The 20722-nt window shown below is 47.9% G+C and overlaps 1 protein-coding gene across 5 annotated transcripts in view; it reads left to right on the top strand.

Moving 5' to 3' along the window:
• The window catches only part of ACO2 (aconitase 2), a 122302-nt gene that overhangs the window by 75014 nt on the left and 26566 nt on the right, over window positions 1–20722 (top strand). For all 5 annotated transcript variants that reach the window (XM_063622906.1, XM_063622909.1, XM_063622907.1 and 2 more), the window contains one exon: window positions 16582–16718. In XM_063622906.1, the coding sequence (XP_063478976.1) occupies window positions 16582–16718 (137 nt within the window). The remainder of the gene's footprint in view (window positions 1–16581; window positions 16719–20722) is intronic.

Genomic DNA, 20722 nt, shown 5'->3' with positions numbered 1-20722 from the left:
TTTTAGTAGAGACGGGGTTTCTCCATGTTGGTCAGGCTGGTCTCGAACTGCCAACCTCAGGTAATCTGCCCACCTCAGCCTCCCAAAGTGCTGGGATCCATGAGCCACTTCTTCCGGTCGGGTTAAGTTATCTTTACTGTGCCACATGCCCCTTGTAAATCGCAGGTTATAGTTCAGGTTTTTAGGACAGCGAGCCACACCCTCCCCTGCCTGGCTGGGTTTCCAGCCTGATCTTCCACTATTTCCTGCTTTTCTTTTTTTTCGAGATGGAGTTTCACTCTTGTTGCCCAGGCTGGAGTGCAATGGCGCAATCTCAGTTCACCACAACCTCTGCCTCCCGAGTAGCTGGGATTACAGCACGTGCCACCATCGCCGTCTAATTTTTTTTTTTTTTTCCCCCCGAGACGGAGTCTCGCTCTGTCGCCCAGGCTGCAGTGCAGTGGCACGATCTTGGCTCACTGCAGGCTCCGCCTCTCGGGTTCACGCCATTCTCCTGCCTCAGCCTCTCGAGTAGCTGGGACTACTGGCGCCCGCCACCACGCCTGGCTAAGTTTTTTTTGTATTTTTAGTACAGACGGGGTTTCACTGTGTTAGCCAGGATGGTCTCGATCTCCTGACCTTGTGATCCACCCGCCTTGGCCTCCCAAAGTGCTGGGATTACAGGTGTGAGCCACCGCGCTCAGCCCACCCGGCTAATTTTTGTATTATTAGTACAGACGGGGTTTCTCCATGTTGGTCAGGCTGGTCTCAAACTCCCGACCTCAGGTGATCCGTCTTTCTCGGCCTCCTGAAGTGCTGGGATTACAGGCTCGAGCCACCGTGCCTGGCCTCCTGCTTTGTCTTTTACACCCCAGCATTTTGAGTGGTTGGCAGCTTCTGCACGCTTCACTTGGTGAGTCTCTGTGCGCATGCTGTGTGTTCTCTTCACCTGCCCTGCAAATGCCTGGTTGCCCTCTGCGACCCTGCTCAGGTGCTGCCCTCTCTGTGAAGCCTTGTGGAAACATCCCAGGCAGAGCTGCTCATTCTCTGTGCTGCACTCCTGCCCCTTGTGTGTGTGTGTCCTTCTTTCAAAGGTTACAGTGAGGTTTTGCATTTACTTCCTGATCTTGGCCAGACTGAGGCATATTAGTATAGTGACTTTCTCACTCTTCTTGGTATCTGAGTCCTATTGCTTGGCACATAATAGAGTTTAAATGTGCTGCTAGGAATGAGGTTACACGATAAGCTACTGTCAACCTCTTCTTTTTTTTTTTGAGATGGAGTCTCGCTCTGTCACCCAGGCTGGGGTGCAGTGGTGTAATCTTGGCTTACTGCAACCTCCGCCTCCCAGGTTCAAGCGGTTTTCCTGCCTCAGCCTCCCAAGTAGCTGGCACTACAGGCGTGTGCCACCACGCCTGGCTAATTTTTTGTATTTTTTTTTTTTTTTTTTTTGAGATGGAGTCTCACTCTGTCGCCCAGGCTGGAGTGTGGTGGCGTGATCTCGGCTCACTGCAAGCTCCGCCTCCCGGGTTCACGCCATTCTCCTGCCTCAGCCTCCCGAGTAGCTGGGACTACAGGCGCCTGCAACCACACCCGGCCAATTTTTTGTATTTTTAGTAGAGATGGGGCTTCACCATGTTAGGATGGTCTCAATCTCCTGATGTTGTGATCTGCTCGCCTTGGCCTCCCAAAGTGTTGGGATTACAGGCATGAGCCACCATGCTTGGCCATGTCAACCTCTTCTAATACCTTCGCCCGTCTCAGATGCATTCTCTACAGAGCAGCCACAGTGATTTTTATTTATTTTGATTTTTTAAATGAGACAGGTTCTCACTTTGTTGCCCAGGCTGCTCTCGAACTCCTGGCCTCAAGCGATCCTCTCGCCTCTGCCTCCCAAAATCCTGTGGTGATTTTTATTATTCATTAATTAATTTATTTATTTTTTGAGATGGAGTTTCCCTCTTGTTGCCCAGGCTGGAGTGCAGTGGCACAGTCTCGCCTCACTGCAACCTCTTCCTCCCAAGTTCAAGTGATTCTCCTGCCTCAGCCTCCCCAGTAGAGGCATTACAGGCATGCGCCACCGTGCCTGGCTAATTTTGTACTTTTAGTAGAGATGGGGTTTTACAACGTTGGTCATGGCTGGTCTCGAACTTTTGACCTCAGGTGATCTGCCCACCTTGGCCTCCCAAAGTGCTGGGATTACAGGTCTGAGCCACTGCACCCAGCCGATATTTATTTATTTAGAGATGGTGTTTCACTCTTGTTGCCTAGGCTAGAGTGCAATGGCGCAATCTCGGCTCACTGCCACCTCCGCCTCCCGGGTTCAAGCAATTCTCCTGTTTCAGCCTCCCAGGTAGCTGGGATTACAGGCATGTGCCACCACACCCAGCTAATTCATTGTATTTTTAGTAGAGACGGGGGTTTCTCCATGTTGGTCAGGCTGGTCTTGAACTCCTCAGGTGGTCTGCCTGCCTCGGCCTCCCAAAGTGCTGGGATTACAGGCGTGAGCCACCGTGCCCGGCTGACTTTTATTTTTAATGCAAGTGTGATCCCGTCATGATCCTGCTTAAACCTTCAGTGGTTTCCCGTTGCTTTTAGGATCAAGTTAAACATCTAACATGTCCTACTGTCAAGCTCGTATACACTTACAAGACAAGGCCAAGACCTGACTGATTGGACCAGATACAACAAGCCGCTTTCACAATCAGACTGTTACTTACATAGACAGCGAAAGGGAGAATAAGCCACAGGGGCCAGCTCCCTGGTCCTCTTCCCGAATACCAAAAAGGATGACACCAAAACAAAAGAAGCTGATGACTGCGCCACAAGGTGTGGAGTGCCCTGTTGCCAAGAGCCACGTCCAGACTGCAGCCAAGAGGCTTCCCTTCTGCAGCTCTACTGTGAGGGGGCCGGGGCAGAAAGCCCCTCACTCTATCAGAACCTGGAGGCAGGAGAAACTGTCTCCTGACAGCCTTCCTGGGGAGACAGGGAGACAGGTGGGAGGTGGGCTCAGGGCAGCTCCTTAGAGGCCTCCCGTCCTTCCATGCTCCAGGGGGATTGAGGTATTCTGCCAAGACTCAGGTAAGCCTTGGCTCAAAGTTGTTAGGGCATCACTGTGTAGCTTTTTTTTTTTTTTTGAGGCAGAGTCTTGCTCTGTCTCCAAGGCTGGAGTGCAGTGGCACTACCTCGGCTCACTGCCAGCTCCGCCTCCCGGGTTTACGCCATTCTCCTGCCTCAGCCTCCCGAGTAGCTGGGATTACAGGCGCCCACCACTACGTCCAGCTAATTTTTGTGTTTTTAATAGAGACGGGGTTTCACCATGTTGGCCAGGCTGGTCTCGAATTCCTGTCCTCAGGTGATCCACCCACCTCAGCCTCCCAGAGTGCTGAGATGACAGGCGTGAGCCACCGTGCTTGCCTGGTTTTCTTTTCTTTCAGTTGCAAGTGGTTTCTTGCACATGGTGTTCTCTCTGTGCCAGAGTCCCTGGACTCCTTCCCCTAAAGCCCATTTGTTTAGCATCAGATCAAACATCACTTTCTTGGAGAAGCCCTTCCCCCATTCTAGATTAAGCTGTCTAGCTTTATGCTGTTACAGCAGCTTAACTTTTCTCTCATAGCATTTCTCTCACATAGTCACTTACACAGTCCCTTGAGTGATTACTTGACATGTTTTCTCACCTAAAATTGAGGCACCACAACACATAGTCTGGGACTGGAGAAATATTTAATGAATCAGGAAGACGTTAGTTTAAATTGGGGAGGTAGTATGGGAGGGAAAGCATTGACTTGATAATTGGAGGGCTTGAATTCTGCCCCTAACTTCTGTTAACTAGGTATGTGACCTTGGCATTCATATCCTCATCTATCAAATGAAGAAAACATTCTTGGTGATCTGGGGTCATCTTGAGTTGTGATAATCTATACTTCTAGATGAATCATCAAATTAACAGAGCTCTAGAAGGCTGCTTATCTAGGATGAGAATCCACCTGCCTGTTTGGCCTTTCCACTTGGGTATCAGGTAGTCCAATGTCCAGAACCAAACTCCTGATCTCACCCTGCATGCCTGTTCTTCCTGTTGCTTTCCCCATTTCGTTTATAGCAACCCATTCTTCCGGTTACTTACGTCCAAAACCTAAGTGATATTCTTGACTCCTTCTCTCACACTCCTTGGCCAACTTTTCAGCAAATCCTACTGTTATTACCTTCAAAATATATGCATCTCTAGCCAGTTCTTTTGAACTTGAACTCAAACATGATCTGGTTTGAGCCTGATACAATCTTGGCTTCTTTTGCGCTTGATTGCTCATATTTCTGTGGCCTCACTGAATCTTGCACCTAATGTGCACAATAACAACTATAACACTACAGCACTTTTTGTTTTGGTGTCTTTCTTATTCTACCAGATGGTAATCCTGACGGTAGGGGCCCCATGGTGGTGTTCCCAGTGTCCAGTGTGGTACAACTAAGCATCCCTCAGGTGCGCTATAGCAGATGGGACATGGGCATGCCAAGATAGTGAGCCCTGGCCCTACCCTACCCTAGCAGGGTGACATGCTGAGCCTGCCGGTTGCCTCCTGGTAGCAGGTTAGTCTGTTACTGCTCTGTGGTGTCCAAATGTATTATTTTGTTGATGTGCCTTAACTTGGAAAAGCTTGGAAGCCTCATGGTAACAGCATTTGGCACCTAGGAAAGTATTGATTGTTAAATGAATTTCTTTGTTAAGTGAGGTAGACTAAAGGGATCATTCTCCCTGTTTTATAGAAAAAAGAGTAAGCTGTGTGACCAGCCAGGGGCCTGATCATAATTGAGTGCTGTTCTGAGTCTCATGTGCGTTCTGGGGCAACACACTAGGTTGCATTTCACATGTGCACATGTGTAGCTCGTTGCTTCCTTACCTGCGTGTACATGAAGGTGAAGGCTGTGGCTAAGCCAGAAGGGCCTGGGTTCTGGGGATTTCCTCCTTGGTACAGATAAATCCATTCTGACATTGCTGCACTTTCCTCCAGGCGTTTGGGGATTAAGGGGGTTTATTGGAGAGCTTGCTTGCTGGGGAGGAATATTTATAGACTGTGAGCTGGAAGGAACATTGTAGAACATCAGGTTCAGTGGTTACCAGATGTGGCTATCTCAGAGTAACCTGGTAATCTTTTACTGATGCTTAGGCCCTACTGCAGGTGATCTGGTTCAGAGCTCTGGGAGTGATAGGGCCTAGAAGCTGAGTTTTTACAAAACCTCCCAGGTGGTTTTGATACAGCTGGAATAATCCAGTTCCTCCTCCTCCCCTTTTTTTGAGATAAGATTTTGCTCTGTGGTCCAGGCTGGAGTGCAGTGGCACACATGATCACAGCCCACTGCAGCCTTGACCTTCTGGACTAAAGCTGTCCTTCCACCTCAGCATCTCAAGGAGCTGGGACTACAGGTGTGTGCCACCATGCTTGGCTAATTTTGTTTATTCTTTGTGTAGACAGGGTCTCGCTATGTTGTCTAGGCTGGTCTCAAACTCCTGGGCTCAAACCATCCTTCTGCCTCGACTTCCCAAAGTGCTGGGATTACAGGTGTTGTGAGCCCTGCACTGGCCAAATAATAATACTCTTAATAGTAATACCCAGACCCCATTCTTAATTTCTTCCAAAATGTCTTTGATAGCTATCTTTTTCCAAATCAAGATCTAATAAAAAACATACATTGCATTTGTTTTTCCATTTCTGGCTCTCTTAATCTACAGCAGCACCCCCGCTCCCTGCCCCAGCCCTTTCTTCCCCATGACACTGACTCTTTGAAGAGACCAGGCCAGTTTTCCTGTAGAATGTCCACCTTCTGGGTTTCATTCTTCTTTTTTCCCCCTGCATTTCCCTTACTCTGGAGGTAAGGTTCCAAAGCTTGCTTAGATGCAGGTTAAACATTCTGGGCAAGACTTCTTTATAGGTGAGGCCATGTCACCAGGAGGCACCGGTGTCGGGTGGTCCTGCTGTCAGTGGTGCTGTGTTTGATCTCTGCGTTAAAATGGTGGTAATCAGATCCTGCTATTGTAAAGGTACATTTTTTTTTCCTTTTCCTTCATAGTGATAACTTCCTGTAAGTAAACTTGCTGAAACAAAGGGTTTGCACATTTCAGAAAACCAAAACGCTTTTGATTATTGTCAAATTGCCACTAAACAATTATGCTACTCTACATTTTAAGGAGTATGCTTTTCTTCACCTATTTGCCTGGTTTATTTTTTCTTTTTCTGATTACAAAAGAAATGTATATATCATGCAACATTTAAAAGTTACGGGCCGGGCACGGTGTCTCACGCCTGTAATCCTAACACTTTGGGAGGCCGAGGCGGATGGATCACCTGAGGTCAGGAGTTCAAGACCAGCCTGGTCAACATGGTGAAACCCTGTCTTTACTAAAAATACAAAAATTAGCTGGGCATGGTAGCATGTGCCTGTAGTCCCAGCTATTGAGGCGGGCGGGGCGGGGGTGGTGGCTAAGGCAGGAGAATCGCTTAAACCTGAGCCGAGACTGTGCCACTGCACTCCAGCCTGGGCCACAGAACGAGACTCCATCTCAAAAAAAAAAAAAAAAAATTGTGGTCAAATCTAACATAAAATTTGACATTTTAACCACTTTCAGTGTTCAATTCATTAGTATTAATTATGTTCATAATGCTGTGCAACCATCGCCATTATCTTCTTTGTAAACAGCTGTGGAGTGGCATTCCATGGTGCATGAGCCAGAATTTATTCAATCAGTGCCCTGTGTATGGACAATTGGGTTGTTCTCTTAAAAACAGCCCTGCGAACAGTACCTTTGCCTGTCTCTCTGCTCTTTTATGTATTTTATTTTATTTTTTATTTATTTTTTTTTTTGAGACGGAGTCTTGCTCTGTCACCCAGGCTGGAGTGCAGTGGCGCAATCTCGGCTCACTGCAAGCTCCGCCTCCCGGGTTCACGCCATTCTCCTGCCTCAGCCTCTCCGAGTAGCTGGGACTACAGGCGCCCGCCACCACGCCCGGCTAATTTTTTTGTATTTTTAGTAGAGACGGGGTTTCACCGTGGTCTCGATCTCCTGACCTCGTGATCCACCCGCCTCAGCCTCCCAAAGTGCTGGGATTACAGGCGTGAGCCACCGCGCCCGGCTGCTCTTTTATGTATTTTAATTAGATAGTTTCCTGGAAGAGGGAAAGCTAGTCAAAGAATGTAAACACTTTACATTTTAATAGGTATTACCTAATTGTCTTTCAAAATGTTGAACCTCTTTACACTCTAACTAAAAGCATCTAAGACTGATAAAGTATTGATTTGCCTTGGTAACTGTTGGCTCTCACAAGACTAACTCAACCTGCTCTGTATTTTAACCCTGCTTAGTAAGGAAGAGCTGGTTGGGAAAGTAGAAGCAACATCCCTTTTTTTAACTAATTGGTATTTATGTAACACCTCCTGTGTATCGGGCTTGCTTTTCAGGCCGGGGGATTTTAGTTATGAATAAACAGACACAATGTCTCCCTAGTGGAGCTTACAGACTAAAATATTTGGAGACAGACATCATCTCATGAATGAAGTCAAGAAGAGGTAAAGGGCATATATAATAGGAGGCTCTGATAGGGCTGGGGATTCAGAGGATTCCCTGAGAAAGTGAAATGTATTTGGAGTTTGAAGGATCAACTGGATGTTCCCTAGGCAAAGGGCAGACGTTCCAAGCAGAAGAAAAACTGCATCTGTAAAGGCCTGTGGCAGGTCCCTTTAGAATGTGTTCTGGCCAAGGAAGTTCATCATGTTCAGTGCCCTTGAGGAAGGCTGGTTCTGAATTTCCCAGATACCAGATAGATGAAATCCCACTGCCAGGGGCCCATGAGCAGAAGGGGTTTGAGAGGGATGGGAGGCTTTCCAAGGCAAATTCTAACAAATTACAAATAATCTGGAGAGGAGGAAGAGAGGCACCTAAATAAATCAGTTTGGAGTTTTAGAATGACTTGTCCAAAGTTGGCAGGGGGTCAGGTAACCAAGGAGGAATAGTACAGAGCAGCTGGAATACATCAGAAGGGGGTCAGGAATGCCAAAGGACCCGATGAGTTAAGGCTTCTAGAAAATGCTAATCAGCCACAAGGGCCTTTAAAACTGTCTGCAGTAAGAAAAATAAGAAGAGGCATGCTGCTTCTGGCAATATCCAGAGAACGAACACAGTGTCACCACTTCTAGTTTTACGTTCATCTCCTTTATGGAGGAAACAATATAGTATAGCACATGTGGAGTGCTTTTATTATGAATAGGCGGTGTGCCAAGCACTTTATGTAGATGATTTCATTTTATATCAATGCTATGAAGTTTATCTTCATTTTCTTTATGGCAAAACTAAGACGTGGGGAGCTTAAATAACTTCCCCAGGGTCACAGCAGTTAAGTGGTGGAGCTGGGTTGGGCAATCTGACTATAGTTCTTCAATCCGAACTATCACACTTTGCTGGGAAAGGATGGGCCATATGAGGTGAGAGGGACTGGCCGAGATTCTAGAGGTAGCAGAATCTAGAAGAAGTGATCTGTCACAGAAGGAGAGACCTGAGCTTGCATCCTGGAGTCACTGCATACCAGCTATCGAATTCTGACTTACCTCCCTGACTCCAGTTTCCACATCTGTAAGATGGGAATAAGTTACTTGCACTGTTATATTGGGAATTCAAAATAGGCACAGAAAGCGTTGGCATGGAACATATGCTTAATTAGTAATTGTTTTTATTTTTATTCTAAAAGCAGGGTAAATACCCAAAGCTAGTCTTTTATTTATTTGTTTATTTAACACATGAGAGATATGTGGTCCATGAATGAATGATACGTGGTGTCTTGGTCTATTTTGTGTTGCTATAACAGAATATCACATACTGGGTAATTTATAAAGGAATTTAGGCCAGGCGTAGTGGCTCATGCCTGTAATCCCTGTACTTTGGGAGGCTGAGGCAGGCGGATCACCTGAGGTCAGGTGTTTGAGACCAGCCTGGCCAACATGATGAAACCCCGTCTGTACTAAAAATACAAAAAATTAGGTCAGGCGCAGTGGCTCACACCTATAATCCGAACACTTTGGGAGGCAGAGGCAGGCAGATCACCTGAGGTTGGGAGTTAACGACCAGCCTGACCAACATGGTGAAACCCCGTCTCTACTAAAAATACAAAATTGCTGGGTGTGGTGGTGCATGCCTGTAATCCCAGCTACTCGGGAGGCTGAGGCAGGATACTCGCTTGAACCTGGGAGGCAGAGGTTACCATGAGCTGAGATCACGCCATTGCACTCCAGCCTGGGCAACAAGAGCTAAACTCCATCTTAAAAAAAAAAAAAAAAAAAAAAAAAAAGAAAGAAAATTAGCCAGGCCTCATGGCAGGCGCCTGTAATCCCAGCCACTCAGGAGGCTGAGGTGGAAGAATATCTTGAACCTGGCAGGCAGAGGTTGCAGTGAGACGAGATAGCACCACTGTACTCCAACCTGAGCAACAAGTGTGAAACTCTGTCTCAAAAAAAAAAAAAAAGGAATTTATTTCTTACAGTTCTGGAGGATGGGAAGTCCAAGATTGAGGGGCTGCATCTGGTGAGGGCCATCATGCTATGTCATCACTTGGCAGAAGGCGTAAGGGCAAGAGAGAGGGGAGGAAGGGGGCCAGACTTAACCCTTTATCAGGAACCCACTCGCATGACAACTAACCCACTTCTGTAATAACAGCATTAATCCGGTCATGAGGGTAGCACCCTTCTGACTTAATCACCTCTTAAAGGCCCCACCTCTCAACACTGACATTGGGCATTGAGTTGCCAACACATAAACTTTGGGGGACACATTCAAACCACAACGCATGGTGGCCTTGCCCTTGAAGTTAGTCTACAGGGTAAGCATATTTCTTGCCCATGTGTAGAGGATAAAATTAAAAAAAAAAAAATACAGGGTAGGCATGTTGATATGGCCCCCTCTTTAACAGTTTCCATGTGACATTTCATGCACTACAGCCTCTCACTGCTCTGAAGCCAGGAGTCAAGCTGAGATTTCCCCTGAGGCCTGGAGAAGATAGGTGAACTGGCAAAGACCGAAAGTCTAGCTGTCTTTTACTTTTTTGTTGCAATGAGCACATAGACTAGTGAGAATGAGTGTTTCATCCTTACTAATTTATAAACCTAAGCTGTTCAATCTGGCAATTTAAAATTCAGTGACATAAAAAATTCCATTCCTTGGCTGGGTGTGGTGGCTCATCCCTGTAATCCTAGCACTTTGGGAGGCCAAGGTGTGAGGATCGCTTGAGTCCAGGAGTTCGAGACCATCCTGGACACCATGTTGTAAAAAATAAAAAGGCCAGGCGCAGTGGCTCACGCCTGTAATCCCAGCACTTTGGGAGGCTGAGACAGGCAGATCATCTGAGGTCAGGAGTTCGAGACCAGTCTGACCAATGTGGCAAAACCTCCTCTCTACTAAAATACAAAAATTAGCCAGGTGTGGTGGCACATGCCTGTAATCCCAGCTACTTGGGAGGTGGAGACAGGAGAATTGCTTGAACCCTGGAGACGGAGGTTGCAGTGAGCTGAGATCATACCAGACAGCACAGATCTAGAACATGTTCATCAGGGCAGGAAGTCCTCTTGGACAGCACTGGATGTTGAGAGCAGACACTTTGACACAGTTGGAAAGCAGAACCACATGGTGATTAAGGGTGAAATGTGTAGCTGATTTCATTTGTGTTTAACACTGTGAAGTGTATCTCTATTAAGCACTGAGGTTTAAGGGGTTAAATGACTTGCCTGAGGCAACAGCAGGCACGTGGGTCACTCAGGCTGGATTTGGATCCCGCCTGGGATAATCACAGGAGCCGCCTCACTGGGTGGCTGTGAAGATTAGGCCATGTAATATATTCCAGGTGCGTCACACTGTGCTTGTCTCATATTAGACACATCGTAATCTTTCTTTACCCATAAGTTGTATTCTTTTTTTTTTTTTTTTTTTTTGAGTCAGAGTTTCTCGCTCTTGTTGCCTAGGCTGGAATGCAGTGGTGCGATCTAGGCTCACTGCAACCTCCACCTCCCGGGTTCAAGCGATTGTCCTGCCTCAGCCTCCTGAGTAGCTGGGATTACAGTCGTATGCCACCACGTCCGGCTAATATTGTATATTTAGTAGAGATGGGGTTTCACCACGTTGGTCAGGCTGGTCTCGAACTCCTGACCTCAAGTGATCCGCCTACGTCGGCCTCCCAGAGTGCTGGGATTACAGGCGTGAGCCACCGTGCCAGGCTGTATTCTGTATCAACATATGATTTTGTCCTTTTTGTTTTTTGAGACAGTCTTACTCTGTCACCCAGGCTGGAGTGCAACGGTGGGATCTCGGCTCAGTGCAACCTCTGCCTCCTGGGTTCAAGCGATTCTCCTGCCTCAGCCTCCCAAGTAGCTGGGATTACAGGCGCCTGCCACCTCACCCTGCTAATTTTTGTATTTTTAATAGAGATGGGGTTTTACCATGTTGGCCAGGCTGGTCTCGAACTCCTGACCTCAGGTGATCCACCCGCCTCAGCCTCTCAAAGTGCTGGAATTATAGGCATGAGTCTCCGCGCCCAGCCTGTTTTGTTTTGTTTTGAGACAAGGTCTTGTTCTGTTGCCCAGACTGGAGTGCAGTGGTGAGATCATAGCTCACTGCAGTCTGGAACTCATGGGCTCAAGTGACCCTCCTGCCTCAGCCTCTTATGCAGCTGGGACTATAGGTGTATGCCACCACACTCAGCTAATTTATGTTTTATTTTATTTTGTAGAGACGAGGTCTTACTGTCTTGCCCAGGCTGGTCTTGAACTCCTGGGCTCAATTGATCTTCCTGCCTCAGCCTCCCAAAGTGTTGGGTGTTGGGATTACAGGTGTGAGCCACTGTGCCTGGCCTATTTTGTCCTTGACAGTTCTTGCTGTGTTGGCCAGGTTGGTCTTGAATTCCTGGGCTCAAGCAATCTTCCTGTGTCCAAAAGTGCTAGGATTACAGGAATAAGCTACCGCTTCTGGCCCAGCATTATTTCTTAAGCCCATCTGCAGGTATTGATACGTAGTCTATAGTTTGCTTAACTGTGCCCTGGCTGTTGGGAATTGGGGATTTGCCTTTTCCCCGGTACTATAGATAAGATTACAATGTGTTGTCTTGCCTACTGACCAGGCAATAGGTATTGTTACAATTATTTTTATTTTATTTTATTTTTTTTTTGAGATGGAGTCTTGCTCTGTCGCCCAGGCTGGAGTGCAGTGATGTGATCTCGGCTCTCTGCAAGCTCCGCCTCCCAGGTTCACGCCGTTCTCCTGCCTCAGCCTCCTGAGTAGCTGGGACTACAGGCGCCCGCCACCACGCCGTAGTAGAGATGGGATTTCACCGTGTTAGCCAGGATGGTCTCGAACTCCTGACCTCGTGATCCGCCCACCTCGGCCTCCCAGAGTGGTGGGATTACAGGTGTGAGCCACTGTGCTCGGCCACAGTTGTTTTTATTTCTAAGGGAACTGAAACCTAGGGCAATTAATTTGTAAAAATAAAGAAACAGATTGGTAATTTCACATTGGAAAGATGTCTGAGATTTGTTAGTAAATGAAAAAGATGAGTTGCAGGCCAGGTGTGGTGGCTCACACCTGGAATCCCAGCACTCTGGGAGGCCAAGGTGGGTGGATCACTTGAGGTCAGGAGTTTGAGACTAGCCTGGGCAACGTGGTGAAACCCCATCTCCACCAAAAAAGTACGAAAATTAACCAGGCGTGGTAGTGCACGCCTGTAGTGCCCAGCTACTTGGGAGGCTGAGGCAGGAGAATTGCTTGAACCTGGGAGGCAGAAGTTGCTATGAGCTGAGATCGTGCCACTACACTCCAGCCTGGATGATGAGAGCAAGACCCCGTCTCAAAAAAAAAAAAAGAAAAAGAAAAAGATGAGTTGCAGAACAACTTGTACGGTTTCTCATTTGTGTGAAGAACATGGTGGGGGTGGTTGTGTGTACACTTAGGAATGCACAGGGTAATAATCATGGAAACGTACTCAGTACTTTATATAATCTCTCCAGATCCTCACAATAGCTCTGTGAAGAAATGATTGCTTGGAGAGGTTAAATTGTCCAGGATCGGGAAGTTGTGGGGCCATCCTTAAACTCAGGACTCTGCTACTCCATCTACCCCATGCACTGGGCTCCTCCCCCTGTCACAGGGATAGTGTTTATCACTGCAGCAGAAATGTACTACCTTCTTCCTATGCACACACACTGTGGAAGGTCCTTCGACATCATGTCATTAGTGGGTTCTTTGCACCTACCCAGTGAGGCAGGCAGTGAGGAGCCGTCAGTCAGGTTTGAGCTTGAGGGCGAATGGATGTGAAGTCTGGACTGGGGATGTCGCCTCTGCCATAGAGAGGTTAGAATGGGTGATGGTTGGGGGTGCTGTTTCAGAATGTGGCCTGTTCTTACTGCTGGGTGACTCGAACAGGGAATGGCTGCTCTGGATACATACTGGGTTCAGGTGCTGAGGTTGACAGTGTTTGGATTATATATCCAGGTGACATACAGAAGGGAGCCTGGGGCAGTGGCTTCAGCTTTGCCTCTTCCCTTACCCAAGGTATGACAAGGAACACCAACCACCTAGAAAGGAAGCAGCTCTTGCCTTCTTGCTGTCATTTCTTTTTTCTTTTCTTTTTTTTTTTGAGATGGAGTTTCACTCTGTCACCCAGGCTAGAGTGAAGTGGGGCTATCTTGGCCCACTGCAACCCCTGCCCCCTGGGTTCAAGCGATTCTCCTGCCTCAGCCTCCTGAGTAGCTGGGATTATAGGTGCCTGCCACCATGCCCAGCTAATTTTTGTGTTTTTAATAGAGACGGGATTTCACCACGTTGGCCAGGCTGGTTTCAAATTCCTGACCTCAGGCGATCCGCCTGCCTTGGCCTCCCAAAGTACTGGGATTACAGGTGTGAGCCACTGCGCCCGGCCTCTTGCTGTCATTTCTTTGGATTCATTTATTCTTCTCTGGTAACAAGGTACCCTTGAAGGTTGTTATTCATAGTTTAAGATTAGCTAATACAGGTCAGGTACAGCAGCTCATGCCTGTAATCTCTGCTTTGGGAGACTGAGGCGAGAGGATTGCTTGAGGCCAGGAGTTTGAGATCAGCCCGGGCAATGTAGTGAGGCCCTATCGCTACAAAAAATAAACATAAAAGAATTAGGGGCCGGGCGCGGTGGCTCACGCTTGTAATCCCAGCACTTTGGGAGGCCGAGGCGGGCGGATCACGAGGTCATGAGATCGAGACCACGGTGAAACCCCGTCTCTACTAAAAATGCAAAAAAAATTAGCCGGGCGTGGTGGCGGGCGCCTGTAGTCCCAGCTACTCGGAGAGGCTGAGGCAGGAGAATGGCATGAACCCGGGAGGCGGAGCTTGCAGTGAGCCGAGATCGCGCCACTGCACTCCAGCCTGGGTGATAGAGCGAGACTCCGTCTCAAAAAAAAAAAAAAAAAAAAGAATTAGGGTGGGCGCAGTGGCTCACGCCTGTGATCCTAGCACTTTGGGAGGCCGAGTCAGGTGGATCGGCCTGAGGTCAGGAGTTCAAGACTAGCCTGACCAATATGTAGAAACTGCATCTCTACTAAAAATACAAAAATTAGCAAAGTGTGGCAGCGTGCACCTATAGTCCCAGCTACTTGGGAGGCTGAGACAGGAGAATTGCTTGAACCCGGGAGGTGAAGGTTGCAGTGAGCCAAGATCAGCCACTGCACTTCAACCTGGGCAACAGAGCAAGTCTCCCTTTAAAAAAATAAAAAAAAATTGGGAGGCTGAGGCAGGCGGATCACAAGTTCAAGAGGTCGGGAACATCCTGGCCAACATGGTGAAACCCTGTCTCTATTAAAAATACAAAAATTAGCTGGGCATGGTGGTGGGTGCCTGTAGTCCCAGCTACTCGGGAGGCTGAGGCAGGAGAAGTGCTTGAACCTGGGAGGCGGAGGTCGCGGTGAGCTGAGATCACACCACTGCATTCTAGCCTGGCGACAGAGCAAGACTCCATCTCAAAAATAAATAAATAATTAATTAAATAATTGGGTGTAGTAGTGTGCGCCTGTAGTCCCAGCTACCGAGGAGGCTAAGATGGGAGGATCATTTGAAGTCAGGAGCTTCAGACTGCAGGGAAGTATGATCTTGCCCCTGCACTCCAGCTTGGACAACAGAACAAGACACTATCTCTTAAAAAAAAAAAAAATTAACTAATACAGATCCCACCATAACAATCATTTATTTATTGCTGTGTAACAAATTGCCCCCAAACTTAAAGGCTTAAAACAACAACAAGCATTTATCTCACATTTTTGTGGGCCAGGAATTTGGGAGTGGCTTGGCTGGGTGGTTCTGGCTTGGGGCCTCTCCAGAAGTTGCAGTGAAGATGTCAGCCGGGGCTAACCATCTGACGGGTTGAACCGGGGCTGGAGCATTCGCTTGCAAGATGGCTCACTCACACCTGGCAAGGTGGTGCTGGTTATTGACAAGAGGCCTCTGTTCCTGTCTAGGTGGGCCTCTCCCAGGATTGCTTAACAACATGGGGACTGTCTTCCCCCAGAGCAATCCAAGAGAGACAGCAAGCCAGGCAGAAGCTGTTCTTCTTATGACCTAGTCTCGAAGTCCCATAGCATCACTTGTCACATTCTATAAAGTAGAAGTAAGACCGCCACACATTCAAAGGGAGGGTAATGGCTGGGCGCAGTGGCTCCTGCCTGTAATCCCAGCACTTTGGGAGGCTCAGGTGGATGGATCACTTGAGGTCAGGAGTTTGAGACCAGCCTGGCCAACATGGTGAAACCCCGTCTCTACTCAAAATACAAAAATTAGACAGGCTTGGTGGTGCATGCCTGTAATCTCAGCTACTGGGAAGCTGAGGCAGGAGAAGTTGAAGCTTGAACCCAGGAGGCGGCCGTTTCAGTGAGCCGAGACCCCACCACTGCACTCCCGCCTGGGCGACAGAGTGAGACTCTGTCTCAAAAAAAAAAAAGGGGGGAAGGGAATTAGGTACCACCTTTTGAAGGGATGAGGAAACATCCAAAGCTCATGCACAGGGTTTTCCTCATTCATTCTTCCCTCTGACCCACGGATATTTGTTGAATCTCCAGTATGTGCCAGGTAGTCCAGACATAGAGATGAGTAAGATAAATAAGGCTTGATCTCAACCCTCATGAAGCTTATAGTGCAGGTAGACTAATAGCTATGGTTTGGGTAGTGTTTTACAGCTTAATGAGCACTTTCACTTATGGTCTTATTTAACCTTCCCAGTACCCCATGTGATCACCAGAGCTGGTTATATCCCTATTTTCTATCTCCTCTGGGTTTTAGGCAATGAGGGCTTTTCTTACATTGATACACCTTACATGATAGAACTTGACTTTGATCCCAGCGATTTTTGCCTATAAATCCCTTGCACTTTTTTCCTACCCCAGGCTGTGTTCCTTGTGGCTGCTTTGTCATCCCTGTCCTGCAGATGAGGAAGCTGAGGCTGCAGTTACTGAACAGCTCTTGACACTTTAATTCCTGGATTTTTTTCACCATACTGAGCTGCCCTCGGGGATGGACTCTCCTAAGTGCTCCATTGACAGTGGCTGTCATGTTTCTTCTTGCAGAAAGCTCTGGGTGTGCGGCAGTACCATGTGGCCTCAGTCCTGTGCCAACGGGCCAAGGTGGCGATGAGCCACTTTGAACCCAACGAGTACATCCACTATGACCTGCTAGAGAAGAACATTAACATTGTTCGCAAACGGTAAGGCTGCAGATGGGAGGCTGTGACTGCTCAAGGGCACTGCGTCTGCTGCCTGCCCCTGTCAGGCAGAGAAGGAGGTATTTCGTGAAGGATGGTTGGTGATAGTGGCAGGGTCAGGGTATTCAGGGTACAAAGGTTTCTGCTGAGGAAAGGCATTCCAGATCAGTGGTGTAACTTCTGCCCTCTCTGCCAAGGGAGAATCTGTGTTACCAGGAAATCTCTAGATGTGAACCACAGCCAGGTCTCAGGGACACTTTGGTGCTATAACCTGAACCTCCCAACCTTGTCAGGGCAGGCTGCTGACCCTCGGCTTGCCCTCTGGAAGCCACGGGGCCCAGTGCCTGGAGAATCATCTTCTATTTCCTCTTCAGTGCACAGGCACAGAGGGGAGCTCTGGTCTGAGACCCAGAAGATAAACTAAGATGGGACCTTTTTTTTTTTATTTATTTTATTGATATATATATTTGAGGCAGAGTCTCACCCTGTTGCCCAGACTGGAGTGCAGTGGTGCAATCTTGGCTCACTGCAACCTCTGCCTCCCAGGTTGGAACGATTCTTGTGCCTCAACTTCCTGAGTAGCTGCGATTACAGGCACCTGCCACCACACCTGGCTGATTTTTGTAGTTTTGGTAGAGATGGGGTTTTGCCATGTTGCCCAGGCTGGTCTCGAATTCCTGAGCTCAAGCAATCTGCCTGCCTCGGCTTTCCAAAGTCCTGGGATTATAGACGTAAGCCACTGCGCCTGGCCTATTTTATTTTATGATTTTGTGTTAAGTTATTTTATTTTTTGAGACAGAGTCTCACTCTGGTCCAGGCTAGAATACAGTGGCGCAGTCTTGGCTCACTGCAACCTCCGCCTCCCAGGTTCCAGCAATTCTCCTGCCTCAGCCTCCACAGTAGCTGGGACTACAGGGGTGCACCACCATGCCTGGCTAATTTTTTGTATTTTTGTAGAGATGGGGTTTCATCATGTTGGCCAGGCTGGTCTCAAACTCCTGACCTCAGGTGATCCACCTGCCTCAGCTTCCCAAAGTGCTGAGATTACAAGTGTGAGCCACTGTGCCCAGCTGGGACTATTTTTTTTTTTTGAGACAGGGTCTCACTCTCTTGCCCACACTGGAGTGTAGTGGCACGATCACAGATCACTGCAACCTCAACCTCCTGGGTTTGAGTGATCCTCCCACCTCAGCCTCCTGAGTACCTGGGACCACAGGCGTGAGCCACCATGCTCACCTAGTTTTTTTATTTTTATTTTAATTTAATTTAATTTAATTTAATTTTACTTTTTTTGAGACAGAGTCTCGCTCTGTCACCCAGGCTGGAGTGCAGTGGTGCGATTGCGGCTCACTGCAACCTCCGCCTCCCGGGTTCACGCCATTCTCCTGCCTCAGCCTCCCTAGTAGCTGAGACTACAGGCACCCGCCACCACGCCCGGCTAATTTTTGGTATTTTTCATAGAGATGGGGTTTCACCGTGTTAGCCAGGATGGTCTCGATCTCCTGACCTCATGATCCACCCACCTCGGCCTCCCAAAGTGCTGGGATTACAGGCGTGAGCCACTGTGCCTGGCCTAGTTTTTTTATTTTTTGTAGAGATGGGGTATGGCCATATTGCCACCAATCCCGAACTCCTGGGCTCAAACTGTTCTCCCACCGTGGCCTCCCAAAGTGCTGGGATTACAGGCGAGAGCCGTGGTGCCTGGCCTAAGGTGGGATCTTGAGCATGTCTTTTTTCTGGGCCTCATTTTCCTTACTTGGTAAAATGGCAGTCAGCCCCGCTCTGCTGTCCTGTGTGCCAGGTCCTGGGCTAGATGCTGCCACCAAAAGGATGAATAAGGTACCACAGAGGATGAGGAGTCGGGGCTGGCAATGCACACCAGCCCGCACTGCCACACTTCCACCTTGCTCTTCATCAGGCATGAAGGAGAGCTGTCATAGAGGTTTGCTTTGATTGATTGGAACCTGAACAACTGCAGACGGGGCTGTGCCCTTGCCTGCCTGGTGGCTTCTTTGATACTGACAGTGGTGATCCTGGGAGAGAACAAATCTGAGTCTACCCACTGGGCAGCTGAGGCTCAGCTGGAGAAGGAACCTGCCCACAGCCATGCAGTGCACGAGTGGTGGTGTCTCGTCTTTGTACCCTCCAGTGCTCTAACCACTACCCCATACTCCCTTTCTCATGCCACTTTGCTTTCTATCTACTGGTAACCCCACTTCGGTTTTAAGGGTAGGGACTTCCTTAATCTGGATCTCCAGCCTCCAGCACAGCATCATCTAATTATAGTAAAGGACCTATTGTTTGTCAAGGACGGCTGTGACAGAAGTACCCATCTCATTGTCCAGTCTGGCCTAGGTACTTGACACGCATTATTTCTGTTCTCAACAACCCCTGTAGGTTGCTACTTTCCATCTCTGCCCCCCACCATTCTGCAGGTAACAAAATTGAAAGTCAGATTGGGGAAATACCCTAAGGCCATACATGTATTGAGTGACTGACCCCACACTCAAGCCTGGGTCTCTGTGACTCCAGGGCTTGTTCTTGTGGGTTTCTTCTGGGCTCCATGTTAGAATCACCTGGGAAGCTTTAAAAATGACAGACACCTGGGCCCCACTCCCAGCAATTCTGATTCCAGCGGTCTAGGCATTGCTATTCAAAATGTGGTCCATGGGCCAGCAGCATTGGCATCACCTAGGAGCTTGTTAGAACTCCAGCATCTTAGACCCCACTCCAGACCCACTGAGTCAGAACCAGCCATTTAACAGGATCCCCAGGGGACTTGTGTGCCTGTCAAAATGTGAGAAGCACTGGCCTGTTCCCCAGCAGGTCCCATAGTGCAGTCAGGACGAAGAACCACTGTCCCCGTCAATATAGGACGTTGTATTTATTCTTGGAGCTCTCAGACCGCTGCTCAGTGGAAAAGTGATAGATTTTTCTTTAGTCTGTAAAACACTTCCACCTTGCTTTCATCAGGTACGAAGGAGAGCTGTCATAGAGATTTGTTTTGTTGTTGTTTTTGTTTGTTCTTGTTTCAGACTGAGTCTCACTCTGTCGCCCAGGCTGGAGTGCAGTCGCGCAATCTCGGCTCACTGCAACCTCCACCTCCCAGGCTCAAGCGATTGTCCTGCCTCAGCCTCCTGAGTAGCTGGGATTACAGGCGTGCATCACCATGCCCAACTAATTTTTGTATTTTTAGTAAAGATGGGGGTTTCACCATGTTGGCCAGGCTGGTCTCGAACTCCTGACCTCAAGTGATCCGCCTGCCTCAGCCTCCCAAAGTGCTGGGATTACAGGCGTGAGCCACTGCGCCTGGCGTTTTTTTTTTTTAATTAATAAAAAATTTAAAAGACGGGGCTGCCCAAGCTGGTCTTGAACTCCTGGGCTCAAGTGATCCTCCTGCCTTTGGCCTCCCAAAGTGTTGGGATTACAGGCCTGAGCCACTGTGCCCAGCAAGAGGTTCGCTTTGAGATAACTTGACAACAGAATATTATTCACCATTTAGTTTTTGCATTAAACAATTAATAACAACAACAAAATACCCTTTAAGGCACTGGGAGTTTTTTAGTTTTAATTTTATCGTTAAAATTGACAACTACAACACTATTTTTCCTTGCTTACTTTTATTCCAACCTTGCTTTGCAACCAGAAAAGTCCAATAACTTTTTTCTTTTTTTTTTTTTAAAGTCCAATAACTTTTTTCTTTTTTTTTTTTTAAAGTCCAATAACTTTTTTCTTTTTTTTTTTTAAAGTCCAATAACTTTTAACATTTTCCAGATTAGTACAGACAAGGGGATTGTTCTCTGTTTTCTTTTTTTTTTTTTGAAACGGGAGTCTTGCTCTGTCGCCCAGGCTGGCTGGAGTACAGTGGTGCGATCTCAGCTCACTGCAACCTCTGCCTCCCAGGTTCAAGTGATTCTCCTGCCTCAGCCTCCCGAGTAGCTGGGATTACAGGCGCCCGCCACCACGCCCAGCTAATTTTTGTATTTTTAGTAGAGACGGGGTTTCGC

The sequence above is a fragment of the Symphalangus syndactylus genome, chromosome 18 (assembly GCF_028878055.3).
Source record: "Symphalangus syndactylus isolate Jambi chromosome 18, NHGRI_mSymSyn1-v2.1_pri, whole genome shotgun sequence".
Lineage (NCBI taxonomy): Eukaryota > Metazoa > Chordata > Mammalia > Primates > Hylobatidae > Symphalangus > Symphalangus syndactylus.
The sequence above is the reverse complement of the archived record's forward strand: the minus strand, read 5'-3'. Positions and strand labels throughout refer to the sequence as shown.